Source organism: Medicago sativa, chromosome 2 (genome assembly GCF_051527215.1).
Source record: "Medicago sativa cultivar Bolivia chromosome 2, Bolivia_mono, whole genome shotgun sequence".
Taxonomy (NCBI): Eukaryota; Viridiplantae; Streptophyta; class Magnoliopsida; order Fabales; family Fabaceae; genus Medicago; species Medicago sativa.
This window is the reverse complement of record NC_140750.1, coordinates 19944849-19969249: the sequence shown is the minus strand read 5'-3', so window position 1 is coordinate 19969249 and position 24401 is coordinate 19944849. Positions and strand designations below refer to the sequence as shown.

General features: G+C 34.3%; 2 protein-coding genes across 2 annotated transcripts; both read right to left on the bottom strand.

The window, feature by feature from the left end:
- Window positions 1-354: 354 nt before the first annotated feature.
- Window positions 355-2060, bottom strand: LOC146945326 (class-10 pathogenesis-related protein 1). Its single transcript, XM_085747849.1, has 2 exons — window positions 1809-2060; window positions 355-837 (listed from the first exon to the last, which is right to left on the bottom strand). The coding sequence occupies exons 1-2, from the start codon at window positions 1987-1989 to the stop codon at window positions 545-547; spliced, it is 474 nt and encodes a 157-aa protein (XP_085603975.1). The 5' UTR covers window positions 1990-2060; the 3' UTR covers window positions 355-544.
- Window positions 2061-9107: 7047 nt separating this feature from the next.
- Window positions 9108-10591, bottom strand: LOC146945325 (class-10 pathogenesis-related protein 1-like). Its single transcript, XM_085747845.1, has 2 exons — window positions 10344-10591; window positions 9108-9588 (listed from the first exon to the last, which is right to left on the bottom strand). Exons 1-2 carry the CDS (start codon window positions 10522-10524, stop codon window positions 9296-9298), a joined length of 474 nt encoding a protein of 157 aa, XP_085603971.1. The 5' UTR covers window positions 10525-10591; the 3' UTR covers window positions 9108-9295.
- Between the last annotated feature and the right edge of the window lie 13810 nt (window positions 10592-24401).

Here is a 24401-nt window from a genome sequence, read left to right as displayed (position 1 = left end):
TTATATTTGTTAAGAAGTCTACATAAGTAATTTTGTATTGGAAATTTGGCATTCAATGTATTGAAACTTTAAAAACTAACTTTAAATTTCTACTTAAAATTTACCAATTATTTTCATTTTTATATCCCTAACAAGTGATGGCACTTGTTAACAATACCCAAATTTTTAAGAAACCATAGTGTTGATATGGAAAGATTGTGTGAGAATTGTTTTATGGAGAATGGGTTGTGTTATGTTCAATTATTTTTTGGTAAACCAAGATATCTCATATTCTTCAAAATTGATGATTATAACCTTAAAATTTGAAAACCACATATAAATAGTTACATACAATTTTCTTTTTTTAAAATAAAAAGTAAAAATGAATAGATGAAGTATTATTATAATTTATTGAAGGGAGGTACACAAATGACTTACAATCTCACACTTGAGCAAAAGGAAAGAGAGAATTACATTGGCAACCAAATCAAGCACACATGATATAATAAAATGTATCACAACACACCATGTATATATAAAGCAAGCAAGCAATTAGCTATATGCTTTAGTAATCAGGATTTGCCAAAACGTATCCTTCAAGAGCCTTGAAAAGACCATCACCCCTAGCTTTGCCACCCTTGATTTCCTCTTCACTTGGTGCAGCATCACCTTTGGTAAAGTATTTCACAGTAAGCTTTGCAATGGATCCTCCATCTGGCCCTGCAGACAATTTAGACTCAAAGGAGATCTTCTCCACAGTGTCTGGAAGTCCACCACCACCAACTATGCTGTAGTTGTAAGCAAAGTTAACATCATCTACTAAGTCCACTTTGTGCAAATCATACTTTGTTTCACCACCTGCACATAATTGATACGTTTCACAATCACAAACATCATGGAGATCACTTAGTTCAATTAGGTTATTAAAAATTTGTAAAAGAAGCTATTAAAAATAATTTTAAAAAATTTACTGTTTCTCATAAAAAAATATATATATATATAACACATAGTAACAAATAATCCAATATATAACTCCTTCAAAAAAAAAAATCCAATATATAATAAAATAAAAGAGGGTATGCACTTGACAATCAACAAGAATCAACAATTTGATGGTTACTTTTAAAAAACAGTTTTTTTTTTTTTTGTCATGTTTTGAGAAACAGTTTTTTTTTTTTTTGGTTAGGTTGAAAAACAGTTTTTAAATAGGCTTATTTGGTATTATGGTGAATTGTCATAGTTGTCACACGGTAAAATAATTTTACACCACAGTGGATCTCCATTAAACCATAGAAAGACATAGATGGTAAATGATGTCATCAAAAGAATATTTTCATGTGCTTTGTTGACTTCCACTATTTATGTTATGTATCTTAATTCTTAATACTTGTTTCCCATATTGTTTTACGGTAAAAAACCTGAAACTACCAATATAAGTATTTGGTAGCCGCATGTTGAGAGTAATCTCATCGCGGTTTCAAACGTATGCTAAGTAGATATTTACTGTAATATGCAACTTTTGTTAAATTGTCAACCAAATCGATCGATATAGTTATTCTTCTTCTAACACTACATTGAAATTTCATAATTGGAGGTAAAGTAATAACTAATTTTGTAATAAAAACTATGTTCTCAAACCAGTCGACCCATCTTAAACATGCTCTAGTATATTTAGATAAAAAAAAAATTAAATTAACCGTCTTTATTTTCAGGATATGGATTGCATGCAGTGAAAATTGTATGGATTTGTTTTTAAACATTTTATTATACATAGGGTTAAAAAAAGTTTCTTGCCACTTCAATTTTTCACATATTATATATATACTAACCTTCAACGAAAGTAAGTTTCTTGATGGTTCCGGCGCCACCGTTTCCTTCAACAATTTCAATACTTTGGATGGCATCAATAACCTTTGGGATAAGGGTATCAGAATCTGTAACTAGAGCTTTGTAAAGTCTAGCAGGAGCTACAATAGATGTGGTTTCATCCTCAAAGTTGAAGACACCCATGATTATAATGAATTATATAATGCTAATGTATGAAATAACAAAATATTAAGAAGTTAATTGTTTGCTTGTGTGATTTATGAGTGGAGTTCAGTCTTGTATTTATAGGAAGTGAAGATGTATTGTTTAGACTTTAGATGATGATGATGATGTGTAATACAAGGTCGTTGGGCCATTTTTTTCTCATTGTGACGTGACATAAATTTGAATAATATTATTAATGTATGAGTTTGGATGATATTATTTTTAAAGAAAACTATATTATCTGGACTAACAAAATTATTGCATCTACTATTAATTTTTCTTTTCTCTTTTGTTTTTCTCTCCTCTAAGACCACTCAAATTTCAATGGAAAACAACGTATATAAAATAAATAAAAACTTACACAATATATAATTGGGCAAAATTACATATTTCGTCTCTTAACTTAATTATAGATAACATTTTAGTTATTTATCTTTTTAATTTAATCATTTATTTTATAATCAGGTAACACTTTCAACCTTTATATTTTTCTGATTTAATCACTTATGTTAAACTTCCTCCGGTCCTATTTATAAGAGAAAATTGGGTCAACAAAAGTTGATGAATTTGGACTGAATTTTTAACTAGATACATCAACTTTTGTTGACTCAAATTTCTCTTATAAATAGGACCGGAGGGAGTAAATGTCAGCATTGTTATCCATTTTATGGCAAAATTTTAAGGGAAATGATAGATTCAGTGACAAAATTTATCAAGAAAATTTCAGTGTATTTGCTAACACATTTCCTTAATTACACACCACTACCTCCCTTGAATTCCGCCAAATAACAAATTTAATTGGTTGACACCTTTTCTTGATAAATTCTCTTGATAAAAACTCTCTAGATAAATGATCTTTGAGTTTCTTTGTTTGTATGATGAAGATTTGGTTTTGTTTATGAGTTTGATGAATTTTTTATAAGTTTTTTTTAAAATTTTTTTATTATGCTTTGATAAAAAAAAATAACAATGTTGACATTTTATATCACAAAGACACTGCTTTGTTCGTCATGCAAAAATTACACTCTGAGAGGCCCTGCTTTGTTCCAAATTAAGCTTGAATGCAAATCAATAGTAAGTTTTTTCTTGAAAGATCAAATCAATAGTAAGTTGATCATTAGGCATGAGGATATAATAGACCCCATCTACCGTGTACTCTTCAACGGGGTCATGTTTCCAAATCCATTTGTCTAATACATTATCCTACAAAAAAAATTATTATTATAGAGCAACATAACACACTATATTGGTAGTTCCTCCCATACAAATAGTCTCCTTCTCCACTCCAACTCATTAACATAAGAATAAACCTCAACTTAAGTTAAATCACTTGAATATACACAACAATTAAATATATAATAGTAGTATTTTTTTTAACTAAATACGTAAATATCTACAGCTTTAAAAATCATCGGTGTCAAATTAATTCACAATATTCTTCTTCTTTTGACTAAGCAAAATATTTTTTCTGGTAAATAAGCAAAATATATTCTTCTTAGTTTTATTTTTGGTTTAGAGAATATTCTTATTAGTTTATTAACTTTTTTTTTAGAGGTCTTAGTTTATTAACTTGATAGTTTCTTAAGGGCAAATTGAAAGTTGAAATTGATAAATAAAATAGTTACCAAATAATATGACATTGACATACTTTTTTGGATTTGTTGCCGCGTGACTGTAGATCCGTCCTTTTATGTTTACCGCTGGTATAATCAATTGATCAAGACCAAAAAAAATAATTAATTAAGTGATTAATATTCTTACGTTTTTTGCTCTTTAAAAATATAATATCAAACTGTCAAGATGGTTTATTTTAAGGTGAGTATGAAGAATTTTGTGAACAGGTCAAAAATTGAGTTGGAAGCATTCAAAGTAGCACATATTATACGGCAATATATTCAACATATGTGTACTCTTTCTGCTTCATATTATCCAAAAAAGAAGAGGAAATTCAGGAGTCCTAGTCTTATAATAGTATTGCTAGTATTCAACTTGGAGGAAATATTGCAGTCTCTCTCAATTAATATCTATAGATATTGCAGTCTTAAGACGCCGTTCTAGAAAGAAAAAGGTTGAATCGAATACCAACAATTTATGTAGTCACAAACAATAAGATGTTAAAATTACGGTGAGTCATTTCAATTGAACAAAAGCTAAATTTTGAAACTTCAATAAGATTCTCTAATATTACCGTAATTTTGTTAAACTTGAAGCTTATTGAAACATATGTTTGATTATGCGGTAACAAAAATTGATTTTGAATAAATTGATTTGGTAAAAATAATTTTAGTTAAAAATGAAGTTAATGTAATGTGATTTATGTTTAAATACATTTATGTAGATGGGTTGAATATTAAATTTTGTAAAATACATTAATAAAATATTATGGGTCACGAAGAACAATCTCAATTCAGTCACAAAGAACTGAAGCATATACTAGTAAGAACAGCATATAGTAAGAACATGACAAACGCGTACGAACCCATATCGAGGAATGAGTCCAGCACGACAGTCACCAACAAATCCTCTTGGGTTAACATAACCAAAGCACCTCAAGATCTGGTGTAGCAAGAACAACACCTTTCAAAGCCTAATTCACACTGTATTGCAGTAGTTACTTGTGCTACAAGTAATTGTTTACAGTTAAGCTAATCTAACCAACTGTAACTGTTTTGTAGCTAGTTAGATAGGTTAGTTATAGTTTGTTAGTAGCTATAGGTTAGAGTAGTTAGTTACACTCTATATAAAGCTATAACACCTCATTATAATACATAATTGTTGGATAATAAAATTTTCTTTCTCTCTTTTTCATTGTCTTCTTCAAGTCTCTGCACATTTCAAGCTTAGTTTACATTTTCATGGAGGTTGAGATTAACTCTTAACATGGTTCCGGTCCCTATTAATATCTCATCTTCAATTTCGTCCTTTTCCTTTGCGTTTTTCACTCATTGTGATTCTTATCACTTTATTTCTTGTTAGAATCGTGTTCCTTTTCTAACAAGTTTCTTGTTCTTTCTCATTTTTCCTTCATATTCTAACAATTCTTCTCTTCTTTCTTGAGACACCATGTTAGTTTCAAGTTCTTCAGAAAGCATTAATGGTGGATATGCTATTCCTACTCCCAAGAACAAGGTACATCTCATATAAGTACACATCAGTTACCAAATCACTCATTAAATTCATCTCCCGATTTGAATACATCTTTCCATTCTCAGTCTAGTCAGTCTCAAGCATCTACACCAGACAATTCTCCAAACATTCATATATATTTGCATCTAATAACTCTCATAATATTCCACAAATAACTCCTAATCCACCACTTAGAAAATCTACTAGAATTCATAAAGCACCTGAATATTTGAAATCATATCACTGAAATCTCTTTGAAAATACAATCCATACTGCATCTCAATCTTCTCCATCATCATCTTATCTTTGTCTTATCAGCATCTCTCTTATGCACACAAACACTTTGCTTTATGCCTTTCATCTATTTCTGAACCCTCAAACTATGATGATGCAATGTGTGATGAAAACTGGAAAAATTCTGCCAAAGTGGAGTTAGAGGCTTTCAACATGGGAGTTAACATATCTGCCTGCTCATAAGAAAGAAATTGGATGCAAATGGGTTTTCAAGCTCAAGCTTCATGCTAATGGAAATGTTGAGAGGTTCAAAGTCAGGCTTGTTGCAAGGTTTCACACAAACTGAAGGCATAGACTATATAGATACTTTCAGCCCAGTAGACAAGATGACAACTATTAGAGTGCTCCTCTCTATAGCAGCTTCACAAAATTGGCATCTTTTTCAACTGGATGTCAATACTGAAGGTGAGAAAAACACAAGAAGGGGGGGTTGAATTGTGTTTTAAAATTTCTTCGTTTCTCTTAAGTTGAAACTCACTGATCAGAAGCAAAATGAGACTGCTTCTGAAGTGGGATTCAAAACTAAGATGCAGCGGATAAAAACAGAGAGAGAGAGAGAGAGAGAGAGAGAGAGAGAGAGAAGAAGAAGAAAGACGCAAGCAATTATACAGGTTCCTTCCACAAACCGAAAGTAGTCTTGTCCCCCTTGCACTTCCAAGGAGAGTTCACTAAAATGTAATGTCAAATTACAACTGCTCACTGCTAAACTTAGCAAGAGACTTCAAATTGCTCAAGCACACAAGCAAGAGACTTCATATGCTCATGAACACAATCAAAAGACTTCTAATGCTCAAGCACAACTGCAAGAGACTTCTAATCAAACAGAATTACAATGAAAAATGTTTGAGGTTGAACACTTGGTATACAATCAAAGGTGCTCATAATACAAAATAGATACAGACTCTTAAGACTTTAGAATTTCTAAGATATGAACTTGAAAACAGAAATTCTAAGTGAACTTTTGAAAGCAGAACAATTTCAGCAGAGTTTTGGCACTTGTAAATTGTAGTTGAGTCTGATGTCATTCTCTAAGTCTTCACTCCTTTATATAGAGGTGTGAAAGAGACGTTGTGAAATTGTCAGCACATCAAAAAGAGTCGTTTGAAGCTTTGATCAATCACCAATGATCTTTTGCCTGATATGGTTGTTGTCTTATGAAGAACCAATTTCAAATCCATTCCCATTGTGAAGGAACATTGTTGTAGGCAGAGCTGTATTTCAGAGCTGTTTTCTTGTACACTGCAGAGTAGTGGAGATAGTGGTTGTACACTTCGTACAATTGTACTTTGTCAACGCTTTTTGAAGATAAGCATCCAACGCCTTCAAATTTCTTCAAAATGATTGTTGCTTTGTATTCCTAGTCTTTTGCATTGCTTTCGAATCCATTGAACAACTTTTGAAGTAATAAATCTTGAATCTTCAGCTTCTGGTGATTTTCAGCTTCTGATGAAGTCGCTTCTAATGAACTTGCTTCTGATGAACTTCAACTTCTGATGACGTCATCATCTTCAGGAGCGCTTTGTCTTCAGGAGCACTCTTGTCTTCAGGAGCACTTCACTTCAGACACTTTAAGCTTACACTTTGTTGATTTCTAAGCTCTCTTTTGTTCTTCAGAACCTATTTAAGATGTAAATTTTTGTCTATGGTCCTGTACACTTGAACAAATATTAGCTAGTCCAATTGACAATTTTTAATACCTTGTTATCATCAAAACTCTCAAAGGTTTATTGTTAAACACATTTTTTCCAACAAATACAACTTTTCTTCTTGGTGATCTCAATGAGGAAGTATACATGCAACCACCTCCTGACCTTGCTTTAATTGATCCTAATCAAGTATGCAAGCTTCAAAGATCCTTGTATGGCTTAAAACAAGCCAGCAGACAGTGGAATACCAAACTCAAACTTTGCTCTCTTTAAGCTACACACAATCCAAAACTTATTACTCCCTCTTCACTAAGAAAAGTTCTCTTGGCTTCACTATGATCTTAGTATATGTCGATGATTTGGTCTTAGGCGGGATAGACTCTGATGAAATTCAGCATATTAAGACCTTATTGGATCAGAAGTTCAGTATCAAAGATCTAAGAACTCTTAAATACTTCCTAGGTTTTGAATTTGCCAGATCCCAAGCTCGTATCAGTCTATGTCAAAGAAAATACACCTTAGATATTCAACAAGATACTGGCCTCCTAAGCACAAAACCTTGCTCCACTCCCATGTAGCCACAACTTCAGTTACACAAAGGATCTGGAGAACTTCTATCTGAACCAACTACTTATTGAAGACTCATTGGTAAATTGCTATTTCTCTCACACCCCAGACCAGAGATAGCTAATGCTTTAAGCAAACTTATCAAATTTCTAGATGCTCCAACAAATGAGCAAATGTTAGGAGGGTTACATGTCCTCAAGTTTCTCAAAAAAAAGCATGGGCAAGGGTTATTCTTCAGTTCATCTTCACCTTGAACTTTAAAGTGATTTTCTGATTTAGATTGGGGGCATGTCCATATACTAAAAGATCCACCAATGGTTTTTGCTTCTTCCTTGGTACCTCTCTCATAAGTTGGAAAAGTAAAAAGCAATATGTGGTATCAAGGTCCTCATCAGAAGTTGGGTATATGGCTCTTGCACAAGCTACATGTGAAAGACAATGGTTACTTTACTTACTTATAACAAATATGCATTACACATAGTTGCTAACCATGTGTTCCATAAGAGAACAAAGCACATAGAAATTGATTGTCATGTGGTTAGAGACAAAGTACATACAAGAGTGATCCATCTTATACCTGTATCTTCCAAAGATCAAGTATTCTGACATTCTAACCAAGCCTCTTCAGCCTGGCCCTTTCAACACTCTACAGACCAAGTTTGGAACAATTAACATCTATTCCAGCTTGAGGGGGTTGTTAAAGCCTAACACACATTGTATTTCAGTGGTTACTTGTGCCACAAGTAACTGATGACAGCTAAGCTAATCTAACCAACTGTAATTGTTTTGCAGTTAGTTAGATAGGTTAGTTATAGTTTTTTAGTAGCTATAGGTTAGAGTAGTTAATTACACTCTATATAAAGCTATAGCACCTCATTAATTGTATAATACTTAAATTGTTGAATAATAAAATTTCCTTTCTCTCTTTTTCATTGTCTTCTTCAAACCTCTGCACATTGCAAGCTTAGTTTACATTTTCATGGAGGTTGAATTAACTCTTAACAACACCCACGACGGGTACGATCCAGGTCTAGGCAATAAACTTCTCTTAAAATATGAATCAATGATTGATTTACGTGATCTTAATCTTGTGTTACCGGTAGTCATTCATCTGAGACATTAGAAATAAAAGTTGGGAGACTTGTGTCGTGTCTCTAACTCTTCTATTTAAGTGAATCAAGTGGGAAATTTTACTCTTTTATTTGGCCACTATGTTCTTAAGATTGTCTCGTTTTTTTACTTTCCCCATTAGGGTTTTTTTTTTTTTTTTTAAGAAGCCATTGTGTTTGTTGATATGGAAAGATTGTGTGAGAATTGTTTTATGGAGAATGGGTTGTGTTATGTTCAATTATTTTTTGGTAAACCAAGATATCTCATAGTCTTCAAAATTGATGATTATAACCTTAAAATTTGAAAACCACATATAAATAGTTACATACAATTTTCTTTTTTTAAAATAAAAAGTAAAAATGAATAGATGAAGTATTATTATAATTTATTGAAGGGGGGTACACAAATGACTTACAATCTCACACTTGAGCAAAAGGAAAGAGAGAATTACATTGGCAACCAAATCAAGCACACATGATATAATAAAATGTATCACAACACACCATGTATATATAAAGCAAGCAAGCAATTAGCTATATGCTTTAGTAATCAGGATTTGCCAAAACGTAACCTTCAAGAGCCTTGAAAAGACCATCACCCCTAGCTTTGCCACCCTTGATTTCCTCTTCACTTGGTGCAGCATCACCTTTGGTGAAGTATTTCACAGTAAGCTTTGCAATGGATCCTCCATCTGGCCCTGCAGACAATTTAGACTCAAAGGAGATCTTCTCCACTGTGTCTGGAAGTCCACCACCACCAACTATGCTGTAGTTGTAAGCAAAGTTAACATCATCTACTAAGTCCACTTTGTGCAAATCATACTTTGTTTCACCACCTGCACATTTAATTGATTCGTTTCACAATTACTAACATGATGGACATTCACTTTGTTCAATTAGGTCATTAAAAATTAGTATAAGCTATTAAAAATAATTTTTAAAAAAATTACTGTTTCTCACAAAAAAAAATTATATAAAAAACATAGTAACAAATAATCCAATCCAAAGTAAGTTTCTAGTTTTGACTCAGTCTACGCTGACGTGGCACCCTAAGTGAGGTGCCACGTGTTATGTTTTTTATTTTTTTTGGCCTTAGGGTGCCAATACTCTAAAGTTGCAAAACTTAGGGGGCGGTTTTGTAGTTTTTTTTTCTTAGGGTGCCAAAATCGCAACTTCGTGAAAGTTAGGGGGCGAAAACTGCTATTAAGCCAAAATATTTTCTCAAATCAAGTAATTAGCACAAAACCATAAGTAGTGTCTTAAACATTCATTCGCTAGTATATTTAGATAACTTTTTTTTAACTGTCTCTATTTCAGCGAGATGGATTGTATGCAGTAAAAATTGTACGCATTTGTCGCAGTGAAATTTCATAATTAGGGCCCAAAACTCATTTCTTTACTTTAAAGATGAATTTCTAACCAATAAATTATTTATAGAAAAAAAACTTGTATACATTTGTTTAGTCAACCCATCTATCATCTATGACCATTAGATTAAATCGAATATTCTTGTTTCTTGTTTCTAAACATTTTATTTTACTTAGGGTTAAAAAAAGTTCTTGCCACTTCAATTTTTCACATATATACTAACCTTCAACGAAAGTAAGTTTCTTGATGGTTCCGGCGCCACCGTTTCCTTCAACAATTTCAATACTTTGGATGGCATCAATAACCTTTGGGATAAGGTTATCAGAATCTGTAACTAGAGCTTTGTAAAGTCTAGAAGGAGCTACAACAGATGTGGTTTCATCATCAAAGTTGAAGACACCCATGATGATAATTATATGATGCTAATGTATGAAATAACAAACTATTAAGAAGTTAATTGTTTGCGTGTGTGATTTATGTGTGGAGTTCAGTCTTGTATTTATAGGAAGTGAAGATGTATTGTTTAGACTTTAGTTAGGACATTATGATGGTGTGTAATACAAGGTCGTTGGGCCATTTTTTCTCATTGTGACGTGACATAAATTTGAATAATATTTTTAATTAATTTGGATGATATTATTTTTTAAGAAAACTATATTTTTCTTTTCTCTTTTGTTTTTATCTGCTCCAAGACCACTCAAATTTCAATGCAAACGTATATAAAATAAATAAATAAAAACTTACACAATATATAATTTATAGGATTGTTAGTGATGAGAGTGACTTTAAAACTAGGATGGATTGCAACTTTTAAATTCGATATTGTGCACCGGTGGATGCGAGAAAGGGGATACGATTGATCATCTATTTTAGGAGTGTGACTTCTTTAATAGCATTTGGCATCTGGTTCATCGCTGGTTGAGTATTTTTACGTTCTCCCAGCATAAAATGGGGATCACATGCAACAATTTGCGTGAGCACATGTTTTCAGGAAGAATATTCGGTCTATTGTATTTGGTTCACATGTATTTAGGTCATGTAGGAATTATCTTGTTTTTGTTTGCCACGCGAAATTTTGTTCGAGAGGTACTCTACTTTATTCCAAATTAAATTTGAATGCAAATCAATAGTAAATTGATTATTAGACATCAGGATATGATAGACCCCTTTGTCATGTACCCTTCGAGAGGGTCATGTTTCCAAATTCATTTGTCTAATACATTATCCTACAAAAAAAAAATTATCAAGCAATATGAAAACACTCTATCGGCCGTTCCTCCTACCATGCAATAGTCACCTCCACCTCCAACCCAACCCATCATTGATGGGCCATCAACACCCCCAACCTAATCGGAAAATACTTGGATGACATAATGTCACCGTAACATTAAATCTGGGTCACACAAAGGTGTTGTGTTGTGTGGTTCAGATGTGTTGTATGTGTTGTGTGGCAATGTGTGTTGTGTGGCCCAGATTTAATGTCACGGTGACATTATGTCACCCAAGTGCTTTCCCAACCTAATCACCTCATATCAACTACATTAACATTAGAATAGACCTCAACAGTTAAATATATAATAATAGTATTTTTTTTAACTAAATATGTAAATATCTACAGCTTTAGAAATCATCGGTGTAAAATTATTTTACAATTTCAATACATACAAAAAAAATCCTGAATCATCGGTGTAAAATTATTTTACAATTTCAATACATACAAAAAAAAATCCTGAAGCAAAGTATATTCTTCTTCTTGTAACTAAGAAAAATATATTTGTACCAAAAAAAAAACAAAAAAAAATATATATTTTTTGGTAAATAAGCATAATATATTCTTCTTAGTTTTATTTTTTTATTGAGAGGATATTCTTCTTAGCTTATAAACTTTTTTTGAGAGAGTTCTTAGTTTATTAACTTGAAAGTTTTTTTTAGAGCAACTTGAAAGTTTACTCTTTATGAATTTCACCCAAGTCCATCTGCTGTAATCATCAACAATGACTAATCCATATCTACTTCCATATAAGGATGCAGTACTCACTGGTCCAAATAAATCAATATGGAGTAATTCTAAAGGTCTTGAGGTTGAGACAATGTCTTTGGTTTTAAAAGATGATTTCATAATTTTCCCTCTCTGACATGCACCACAAAGTGCATCTGAATGATAGTCAATGTCTGGTAGCCCTTTAACAAGTTGTAACTTACTAAGCTTAGAGATTAACCTCCAGTTAGCATGTCCCAACCTTCTGTGCCACATCCATTTCTTATCATTCACTGATAGTAGGCAAACCACCTTCTGATCAGCCAGTTCAGAAAAATTGATTTTATAGACATTGTCAACTCTCTTTCCTTTGAACACAATGGATTTGTCTTCCTTGTTGATTACTGTACAGTTGGGTTTTTCAAAAAACACATCATAACCATTATCACAAAATTGACTAATGCTCAAAAGGTTATGTTCAAGACCATCTACCAACCATACATTATTAATCGAGGTAGAGGAGTTACCAATAGTTCCTGTACCTATGATCTTGCCTGACTGGTTGCCTCCAAATTTCACATTTCCTCCCTCTTTCATTGTTAGGCTGAGGAACATGGACTTGTCTCCTGTCATGTGTCTTGAGCAACCACTGTCTAGGTACCATGATCTTTGCTTTGGCACTGCTCTTAGACATACCTACATCATTGACATTTTTAGATTTAGGTACCCATTGTTCTATGGGTCCTGGAAGGTTAGTACTTAAGGCTTTACTCTTCACTTCTTGTACCTTGTGCTGTGAGTTGGGTTGCTTCTGATTAGCCATCACCTTAGGTTTTGGTACTTCAGAAGCAGTAACTGTCTTCTTCTGAAACTTAGACTTCAGAACCCCAGATTTTGGTTTCACCAGACTCTGAGGAATAGGTTCTGATCTTTTCAGGATCCTAACCTTTGAAGTTTTGGAATCAGATTTGATCATAGCCTTTGACTTAGAGTTCTTTGGCTTTGAAGTAATCTTAGCCTTAGAACTAGAAGCTTCAGGTTCTGATTGAACAACAGTTTCCAACTCAGCCCCTTCTGGTACAAAGAATGTTTTCAGACCTTCCTTGATGCATTCGCAACAAGACTTTAGATTGGTTTTCTCCAGTTTCACTTCTGGAAAGCCAATTCCTCTGCCATTGTTCTTGTAAATGCTATAAATCATAGAAGCCACTCTGCTTCTGTCAATGCCAGATATAATGAAGTCTTCAAGAGCAATTTCATGATTACTTAAAGGTTTTTCATTACACTTTACTTTACTTAATGCCAGATGGACTTGCGTGACTGTAGATCCGTCCTTTATGTTCACCGCTGGTGTAATTATTAATTAGTTGATCAAGACCAAAAAATTAATTAATTGATTGATTAATATTCTTTAATTCGATGACGTTTTTTGCTCTTTAAAAAATAATAACAAATTGTCAAGATGGTTTATTTTAAGGTGAGTCTGGTGAATTTTGTGTACAGGCCAAAAATTGAGTTGGAAGCATTCAAAGAACCACGTATTATTCAACAAATGTGTACTCTTTCCGCTTCATATTATCCAAAAAAGAAGAGGAAATTCGGGAGTCCTAGTCTTATGTATTGCTAGTATTCAACTTGGAGAAAATATTGCAGTCTCTCTCAATTAATATCTATAAATATTGCAGTCTTAAGACGCCATTCTAGAAAGAAGAAAGAGAAGAATAAAAAAAAACGTTGAATCTAATATATACTAACAATTTATTTAGTTACAAACAACGGAGATGTCAAAATCAAGATGAGTGACTGCAATTTGAACAAAAGCTTACTTTTGACGCTTCAGTAAGATCATGATATCACCAGAATTTTGTTAAACCTGACGCTTATCGAAATATGTGTATGTTTGATTTTACTGTTACAAAAATTGATTTTGAATAAATTGATTTTGTAATAATAATTTTAGTTAAAAATGTGATGTGATTTATGTTTAAATTAATACATTTATGTAGATGGGTTGAACAGTATGTAACCAAAAAAAGATGGGTTGAACAGTAAACTTTAATGTAAAAATCACGTTTTGAGTTAAAAGTTTCAAATTATACAATCAAATGATCAATTCTAGAGAAACAATCGAGTTCAGTGGACATCACATACTAGAATTAATTTTATGTGTCTAAAATCACTTTTGACGTTATGTACCATGAAACCAAGCACACGCTTCATTGCATGATGATGTGATGTCAAATTTGAGAAGTTCACCAAACTGTTTCAAGTGATAAAGTGGTAAGTTATCTCTCCACATGGAATGTTATTTTCGACTCGTCAATTAACTGAACTTATAAATAAAATTGTAAATTAGGGGGATTTACAAGATCGGTTGTTTGAAAATAAAAAGTAAAAATTGAAATAGAGTCATGGCGGGGATTAGGATTCATTGAATCCTTTCTTTGTCTTTGTTGGAATTATGAACGATACATATAAATAAACACAATTCAAATAGCATTGAGAAAAGAAATTGTCATGAGCTTGTGGGAATACCCAACAAATAATAGCTACTCGTGATAACTGAATACATCATCAAAGAGAAACGAAAAGTAAACATACACAAAAACAAGTGAGAAAGGATTGGAAAACACCCTTTGTTGATGCTTTGGTCACACTCATTTTCCTTTGAACCATCAGGTTTCTATTTGGATATTTCTAGGTCAAAACAGACTTTAAGTAGGCAAAAATCATCACACAGCGTTCGCAGGGTGCATGGCATTAAAACAACAAAAGTTGTTATTTTCATATTATAGTGTGTGCGGGACACATGTACCAGTGAGTTGTTTCGTGTTCTGCATTCTTGCACTATTATATGTTGTTCAATTTGTTTATGGTTTATTAGATGTGTATGTTTAAATCTATGCTCTATAGGTTGGTTGTATGTGTCAATTATGTTGTTTGTGGGAGGGATGTAGTTACATAGGTTGGAGTGATAAGGTAATTCTTACATAAGTTGGATGGAAATGTTCAGCCAACCAATCTCGACATTTCAATGAGATTGAAATTTTTCAGGTTTTTTATGATAGTTCATAACCAAAAAAAAGGAATAAAGACTTTTGTATTCGATGAGAAAATATGTTCGAAATTGAATTTGTGTTGCATCTAATTTAAAATGATATTAATGTTTTTTGTTGATTATAAACCACCAAAGAGTAAACTATTTAGATGATCATGCTTCTTTTTGTTGATTAATGCGTGGTTGGCATGCTTTCTTAATCTGTTGGGTTATCTATGGTTTTTGTTTTGAATGATTTTGATTGTGATTTTTGTTTGAGAAGTCTTCTCATTTACTATGATTTTTTTAGTTTATGTGTGATTTCTCCAAAATCGTATAAGAATGTTTGCTTGCTAAAAATTTGACTAAGAATTATATATATTCTAGCAGTAAAATTTGTATTCTTTTGTGCCACAAAAATGCAGGAATCACCAACGTATTGGTTGTTAGCCTCAAACCCAACTCAGATGCATCACTCAAATCTCATTTCATATCATATCCTTCTCGAGTCTTATGTACGGTACAACATACAACAATACAGAGTAACCAAGAAGTAAAATTGACTAAAGTATGTTAATGGTGCATTTGTTATATCTTTTCAAATAAGCTATCTTATAAGTACATTTAATTTTCTTAGATATATGACATATTGACATGGACAGATCCTTAATTGTATTTGTAAAATATATAAAATTGTAATAAAAATTACTTAGACATGCAAGATCCGATATCTTTTATTGATGCATGCCTTGATGTAAAGACCTAGTTGCTGAAAATCTAGAATTGTTGAAATCAGTGTAGGTATCAAAGGTTATTCATAGTATTATGTTTAGAGGTGAACTCACTGATTTAGATTATGCATATTCCTCTCCCAGTTTTTTCATGTTTGTTTACAACACTTACTGATTTGTCTAGTAAAACTACCCATTTCCACAACTTTATGATCTTTTGTACTTAGAGAGAGAAAAAAAATATGTGTACAAGAAAACTGGGCTAGTTGTACAAATGACATAATGAAAGGTTAATTTACAAATGACATTGTTAAAAAAAATTTGTTGATTAGTATATAATATATATCTAAAGTATTGTCACATGTCTGCTATAATTATTGTGCCTCGGAATCTCATGAATAATATTGTTAAATGTTGCACTGATGGATATTTCTGACTTTCCAAAACCTCTGAAACATCAGAGCATGAGGTTTCTAATCTTACTCCTGTTGTCAATCCATTACCTCCTCCCTCTCAAGTATGCAAGAATCGCTAAGAAGCATGAGATCACTTTATAGTTGTTTTAGAGGAGGAAAAGAAAGCAAAATGTATTCATTGTTCCAAGGAGATAAAGTTTAACATTGGAACGAGTACAATGAGAAATCATTGGCTGAAACACCAGGAGAAAGATAGGAACAAGAAGCAGAAATCGGGTTCATGCTCAACAGTAGATATGGAAGGGAATTCATGTGCAATCTCAAAGTTTGATCAAATGGAACTTCGAAAAGCACTGGGGAAAGTGTCCATAGGCCTTGAGCTTCCCTTTAGAAAGGTGGATCATGAAGCACTTCATTATTTTTTGAACCTTGGAATACCACAATTTAAGATTCCCTCACGCACTACATTATCACGTGACATCTTGCAATTGTGGGGCAACGAAAAAGTAAGGTTGGAGACATTCCTTTCCCAACATTATGGTAGAGTTTGCCTAACCACCGAATTTTGGACTTCTTCCCAAAACTATGGCTATATGTCTTTGACAGCTCATTTTGTTGACAATAATTGAAAGTTAAATAAGAAGATTTTAAATTTTTGTCAAGTGTCAGGCCACTCAGGATATGCAATGGTTCAGACAGTGTGGAATTGTTTGACTGCTTGGGGGTTAAATCAGGTGCTCATTATGACAGTCGATAATGCATCATCTGAAGGTGAGAAAAACACAAGAAGGGGGGTTGAATTGTGTTTTGAAAAATTCTTCGTTTCTCTGAATAACTGAATACACTGATCAGAAGCTAAGTGAGACAGCTTCTGAAGTGATGATCAGAATCTAAATGCAGCGGAATAAAACAGAGAGAGAGAAGAAGAACGACACAAAGCAATTATACTGGTTCCTTCCACAATCCGGAAGTAGTCCAGTCCCCCTTGCACTTCCAAGGAGATTTCACTATGAGTAATATCTGATTACAAATGCTCAAGCACACAAGCAAGAGACTTCCAATGCTCAAGCACACAAGCAAGAGACTTCCTTTGCTCAAGAACACAATCAAGAGACTTCCTGCTCAAGCACAACTGCAAGAGACTTCCTAACTAAACAAAATTACACAGAAAATTGTTTAAGGTTGAACACTTGATATACAATCAGAGGTGCTCACAATACAAATCAGATACAGACTCAATGGACTTAAGAATTTCTAAGATATGACTTTGAGACACAGAAATTCTAAGTGAATGCAGAACAATTTCAGCAGAGGTTTGGTACTTGTGAGAAACTTGTGAGTCTTTCGTTCAGCGTTCTTGCATTACCAATTCTCTAGGTCTTCACTCCTTTATATAGAGGTGTGAAAGAGACGTTGTGAAATTGCCAGCACACCAAAGAGTCGTTGTTGAAGCTTGATCTTTCACCAATGATCTTTTGCCTGATTTGGTTGTTGTCCTATGAAGAACAAATTTGAAATCCATTCCTTATCCAAAGGAACATCTATGCAGGCGAGACCGTATTCTGGAGCTGTTTTCTTGTCTTGAAGCGCAGACACAAAACAGAGTAGTGGAGAACGTGGTTGTACAATTCGTACAAAGTACAATGTCAACGCTTTCGTCCAAATTGCAAACACACACCTTCAAACATCTTTGAAATGACCGTTGCAAGCTCCACTAATCCTTTGTTTGTGTTTTCGAATCCAATAGACAGCTTTTGCATTGATAATTCTTCAATTCTTGATTCTTTGCAAATCCAGTTGATACTCAGCTTCTGGTGAAATGGCTTCTGATGAGGCAGCTTCTGATGATGCAGCTTCTGATGAGATGACTTCTGCAGCTTCTGATGATGCGGCTTCTGATACTGTGGCTTCTGGACCTCTTGTCTTCAGAAACACTATTCTTCAGGAGCAGCTTACTTCAGGAGCGGCTTGACTTCAGGAGCGCTTTTTCTTCAGGAGCAGCTTGACTTCAGGAGCGCTTAAGCTTCAAATTTTTTGTTGTTTCCATAGCTCTTTATTTGCTCATTTAGAACCAATGATGATGTAACTTTATAATTATGGTCCTGTACACTTGAACAAATATTAGCTAGTCCAATTTACAATTTTTAATACCTTGTTATCATCAAAACTCTTTAAGGTTTATTGTTAAACACATTTTGTTCCAACAATCTCCCCCTTTTTGATGATGACAAACAAAAGTATTTAAAATTGATCAATTGTTGTTAATCTAATTAACAAGTTGACTTTGGGGTTCTGAGGTTTGTAAGCTCAGAATCTGAGGTTTGTAAGCTCAAACTCCCCCTGAGTCTGATAGTCTTTAAGGTGAGGTTTGTAAGCTCCCCCTAGGTTCTATCCAGGTTAATTAAATTCATTTTACGCGCAATAATTATTATCAGAGCTTAAAAGCAAAATTGAATCATTGAAAGAATTTACTTATAGATAAGAAGAATGGTTCAATTAACTTTACTTGAAATTTTGATACTCCTTCGTTCATTCATAGCTTATACCAATAAGGTAAAAAGATAGAAGTTTTTCAAAAATTTCAAATGCCATTAATGGGGCTCAGAGCATTTAAATACTAGTCACATATACTCCCCCTTTTGTCATTATCAAAAAAAATTAAAATAAATCTAAGCACAAAAGACAAAAAGATATGAGAAAAACTTAAACGTGAGAGAGTATACTAAGCAATGAACTAAATAAATCAGAGCAAAAATCATGTATATTCAATTGTCAGAAGCAGCTAAACAGTCAGAATCAGTAAGCAAAAGAAATAAGACAAGATGATTTCAGAAGCAAGGACTAAGAAATTTTAAAAACAAACAACAAACAAAGAAAAACACAAGGGTGTGCAACTAAGGGTTGGTTTGTTGTTGTTTCTTCATCTCTTCCATTTCTTCAATCTTCTTCTTCAACAATTCTTCAAGTTGTTGTTGCCTCTGAAGAAGAGATTGTTCCCTTTCTTTGGCTTCTTGCTGCTGTTGTGCCATCTGTTTCTTCAGAAGCTTACACAACCTTGCTTCTCTGGTCAAGTAATCTGTTTCAAAGAAGAAAGGCTGGTTTGCCAGGAGCAGTGTAGAGCTTCTTACTCTCAGACTCTGATTCACATGCTCCATTACCCTTCTGACTGAAGCTTGCTTGACTCTGATGCATTTGGCCCTTATGCTTTCAATTAGCTCAGTTGCCCGGTTCTGAAGAGATGCCCAGGAGTCTTCATATGCACCTGTGAGATCAATTGTCCTTCTTTGATCCACCAGATTGTGCATCTGACTCAAGATTGTCAGAAGCTCAGAATTGATATATCCAGATTCCAGGATGTTTGTGGGTGGATGTTCAAGGATTTCAAGATCAGAATCACTGATTTCTAAATCTTGAATAGGGTTAGGAGCTGGAGTGGTAAGGTGTGTTTGTGTGTTAGAAGATGAGGGCTGGTCAGAATCAATGTGTGAGGTGGAGGTTGAGGCTTGAACATTGACTAGAGAGATGTCAACATCCATGGGAGTTGGTTCAGGAGAGTGTTCAGGTAAAGATTGAAGTTCGGTTTCAGTTGATGGTTGATGTGGTGAAGTTGTTGTTTGATTGTTGAGTTGGGGGTCAATGATAGCTATTGGTGATTGAGGGGGTGTTGTGGGTTTATGTGGTTCAGGTGTTTGTTGATGGGGGTTTTCTGAAACAACATTTTCAGAAGCAGCTGCTTCTGGAGTTGCTTCAGAGGCTTTTTCTGAGGTGGACTCAACATTTTCAGGAGGAATCATGTTGAGAGGTTGAATGCAAAGGGGTTGAGGGTTAAGGCGAAAGATAGAATCAATGACTCTTTCTCTTTGCACAGCCAGTTCAGCTAACTTCTCATTAACTATGTGGCCAACTGGTTCATAAGAAGTTGACGAAGAGGGCTTATCGTTGGTTTTGGTTGATGTTGATTGGCTTTTTACTGGTTTTTGAAAAAGTTGAGCTAAGGGTACATAATCATCAGAATCATCAGAATCTGATAATGATGCGGATGCGGAATCTGAAGATATATTAATTACCTTTTCTGGTTCAGGATCAGAATCCTCTTTAGCAGATTTACTGGACACCTGCAACAGTTGCTTGGCTTCTGAAACTACAGACTCTCGTAGCTCAGCAGCAATTTCCAGAACCTTTTCAGCGGCTGCTTTCTTCTCTTGTAACTCTTTTAACTTCAAATCAGAAGCAGCTTGAGCTCTTAAGGTGATATGAGGAAAATCCTTGGTTCTCCTCAAGGCTGGCTTTCTCTTCCTCTTTGGTATAGCAGGTTGATCAAGAGGAATGTCAACACCCATGATCATCCTGGAGTCCATGTCTTCAATGGCTTCTTCAATAGAAGATGCTGATGAACTACCAATCTTGAGCTTGTCAGCAGCAACTTTTGCCTTTTTAGTAGTTTGTTCAACCTCTAGATATTGCTCTGCAGTCATCTTCCTTTTTGACTTTCTGCCTCTGGCTCGTGGCAGAGCACCACCATACATTTCCTCTGGAATATCTTCCAATCTGATTTTCTCATTGGTTGCCTCAAAATGTTCCTTGATATAGTACAATTGCACTTCAATGGGATCCTTCTTGCAGATGGGTGGAAAGTCCTTCATAAGATCAGACATAACAAGTGATTCACTTAAATCAGTTTGAAGTTTGGTGACTTCACTGATTAGCTTCATATTCAATAGAGTATGAGCATTAATGAATTTTCCAGTTTTTGTGTCAAGTAGCTGATCTGTGAAGCCTTGAGATTGACTGAGACTGTTCAAGATACCTCCTTGATAGAATATCTCTGAGAGGAGTCTTCCATAAGGTACCCAGGGTTTATCCAGTAGCTGACTCTGCTTCAAACACTCTACCAAGTATTTGAACACGTATTTGGGCACATTCACCTTTTCCTTCTTGATGAAGTGCTGGAGAAGGACCTTCTGAGCTAGATTTGGTTTCACACAGTCACCACTTGGAAACAGGGTCTCATTCTGAATCTTCAGAAGCATCTTGGTTTCCATGCTCAATTCAGCATATTTCTTCTCCTTCTCAGAATTGTAAATCACCAAGTTAGCTTGCTTTTTCCAAATGCGTTTTTCAGCAGCATCTGAAAGATCAATTCCAGAGTAGTATCCAGAGGCTGCAGCCTTGAGAACATACTCTATGTGCCATTGTGCAATTCTTATTGGAATACCACAGATGCTGGATCTGATTTCATCTTCAACAAATGGCGCAAGACCCATTTCTTCTCTTGTTTTCCCTTCTAATTCAGGATACATTAGCACCATTTGACTTTCCTCAGATAAGGATGCCGCTTTGTTGTAAAATTTTGCTCTTACCCAGAAGTGTCTAACCAGAGCTTCATATGTTGGTCCATTCAACATTCTGAAATAATCCATGAGTCCTTGCTCTTCATAGTAGCTTCTGATAGAACACCTATGAAAATTCAGAGAATCAAAGTCCACTGGATTCTCTATCTGAACTTGCAAATCCCATTCTTCCAATTTCATGCTTCTTCCTCTGTAGTCATATTCAGGGACCATTCTTGAAGTAGATACTGAATCTTTTCGTTGCGAGCTTGATGATGCCATTTGATGATTGACGAAGATTTGAAGAAGATGAAGATTTTAGGGTTCTAAGGTTGAGAGAATGCGCTTACTTCGCAAACGGTTTGAGAGCAAATGTGTTTGTTGTGAGTGAGTAGTGTGTGAATTGACAAAGTGTTAAAAGTAAAACGATTGCAATTCAAAAGAGACAAACAAACATAACATTAATGACAAAATTGGGGGCGCGTGAAAAGTACTTTCAAAGCTTTAAAATCATCATTGCCCTTTTAGTTATACACCAACACATACAGGCCACGTAAGAAGTTCACAGAGTAACTACCAAGTTAGTGGGCCAGAAGTTACTTTAAAAAGTAACTCCCAACGTTTCCACTAATTCAACTATTCAGAAGCAACAAATCCAGCTTCTGGACTTCAGATGCTGATGTCATCATCAGAAGCGAGTTTTCCTCAGAACCTCAATAAAGAGCTTCTGATGGACTACTGCTTCTGAACTAACTTCAGAACCTAAAATCCTATTCAGGAGCAAGCAAACATTTAATCAGACACGAAGTGCATGTTCAAATTTTTCTTTATAAAATCAAATCTTTCAACAGTTAAAGGCTTAGTAAATACATCAGCCCATTGATTTTCAGTATCAATGAATTGTATATCTAAAATTCCTTTTTGAACATAATCTCTGATAAAATGGTGTTTGATTTCAATGTGCTTAGCTCTTGAATGCAAAATTGGATTTTTAGACAAACAAATAGCAGCAGTATTATCACAATAAATGGGAATACTGTTAGCAGTTATCTGATAATCTTCCAACTGATGTTTCATCCAAAGTAGTTGTGTACAACAACTTGCAGCTGAAATGTATTCTGCTTCTGCTGTAGACATAGCAATAGTTGTTTGTCTTTTGCTAGCCCAGGATATAAGATTATCACCCAGAAATTGACAATTGCCACTGGTTGATTTTCTTTCAATCCTATCACCAGCATAATCAGCATCACAGAATCCAATTAGCTTATAATCTAAGGATTTCCTATAAAGGAGTCCAAGATTAGTTGTTCCCTTCAAATACCTGAAGATTCTCTTGACAGCAGTCATATGAGATTCTCTAGGATCTGATTGGAATCTTGCACACAAGCATACACTGAATAAAATATCTGGCCTAGATGCAGTGAGGTATAACAAAGAACCAATCATACCTCTATACAGCTTCTGATCTACTTTAGCTCCTTCATCTTCTTTGCTCAGGTTGCACGTAGGATGCATTGGAGTGTTCATCACTTTACAATCTTCAAGTTTGAACTTCTTCAGAAGCTCCTTTGTGTACTTTGATTGATGAACATAGACTCCATCTTTGCATTGATTGATTTGAATGCCAAGGAAGAACTTCAGCTCTCCCATCATGCTCATTTCAAATTCATCCTGCATTAACTCAGAAAATTCCTTGCAAAGAGATGCATTAGTAGAACCAAATATTATATCATCAACATATATTTGCACAACAAGAATATCTTTCCCAAGGGTCCTTCTGAAGAGTGTAGTGTCAACCTGTCCTCTCTTAAAATCATTTTTGATTAAGAAATTACTTAGTCTATCATACCAAGCTCTGGGAGCTTGTTTCAAGCCATATAGTGATTTCTTCAGTTTAAAAACATGGTCAGGATATTTAATATCCTCAAATCCAGGAGGTTGCTTAACATACACTTCTTCTTCTATGACACCATTGAGAAATGCACTCTTGACATCCATCTGATATAATATTATGCCATGATTAACTGCATAGGAAAGAAGTAACCTGATTGCTTCCAATCTTGCAACTGGAGCAAACGTTTCAGTGTAATCAATGCCTTCTTGTTGACTATACCCTTGTGCAACAAGTCTGGCTTTGTTTCTTGTTACTTCACCTTGCTCATTCAGCTTGTTTCTGAATACCCATTTTGTTCCAATAATGTTCTTGTGCTGAGGTTTGGGTACCAGATCCCACACATCATTTCTTTGAAATTGATTCAACTCTTCTTGCATAGCTAGGATCCATCCATCATCTGAAAGTGCTTCATCAACTGTTGTAGGTTCAATCATTGAGATTAGTCCAATCATTGACTCTTCTTGTCTGAAATGTGATCTTGTTCTTCTTGGACTATCTTTGTTTCCAATGATTAGCTCTTCAGGATGTGAAGACTTGTGTTTGAATGTGTTTCTGGGAGGATCTTCTTGATGTGAGCCATCTTGTGCTTCATCAGAAGCGGTTTCATCTTGCGCTTCTGATGTGGGTTCAGCTTCTGGACTATCTTCAGACTCAGCTGTCTGATCAGGTTCTGGAGTAGCTTCAGGAACCTGTATCTCTGCAAAACTTTCACCTTGCTTTGAAGTTTTATCTTCAAGCTCCTTGTCATCAAATTTAACGTGCATAGATTCTTCAACACAGAGTGTTTCTGAATTATACACTCTGTATGCCTTTGACCTTTCAGAGTAACCTAAAAAGATTCCTCTTTGGGCCTTGGCATCAAATTTCTTTAGGTAGAGCTTGTTGTTCAGAATGT

Bases quoted from the DNA above. Each gene is read 5' to 3' on its own strand.
- LOC146945326 (XM_085747849.1), bottom strand. From the start codon at position 1,989: ATGGGTGTCTTCAACTTTGAGGATGAAACCACATCTATTGTAGCTCCT. The intron at 838-1,808 runs GTTAGTATATAT...AATTATGTGCAG, and splicing joins GAAACTTACTTTCGTTGAAG to GTGGTGAAACAAAGTATGAT.
- LOC146945325 (XM_085747845.1), bottom strand. From the start codon at position 10,524: ATGGGTGTCTTCAACTTTGATGATGAAACCACATCTGTTGTAGCTCCT. The intron at 9,589-10,343 runs GTTAGTATATAT...TTAAATGTGCAG, and splicing joins GAAACTTACTTTCGTTGAAG to GTGGTGAAACAAAGTATGAT.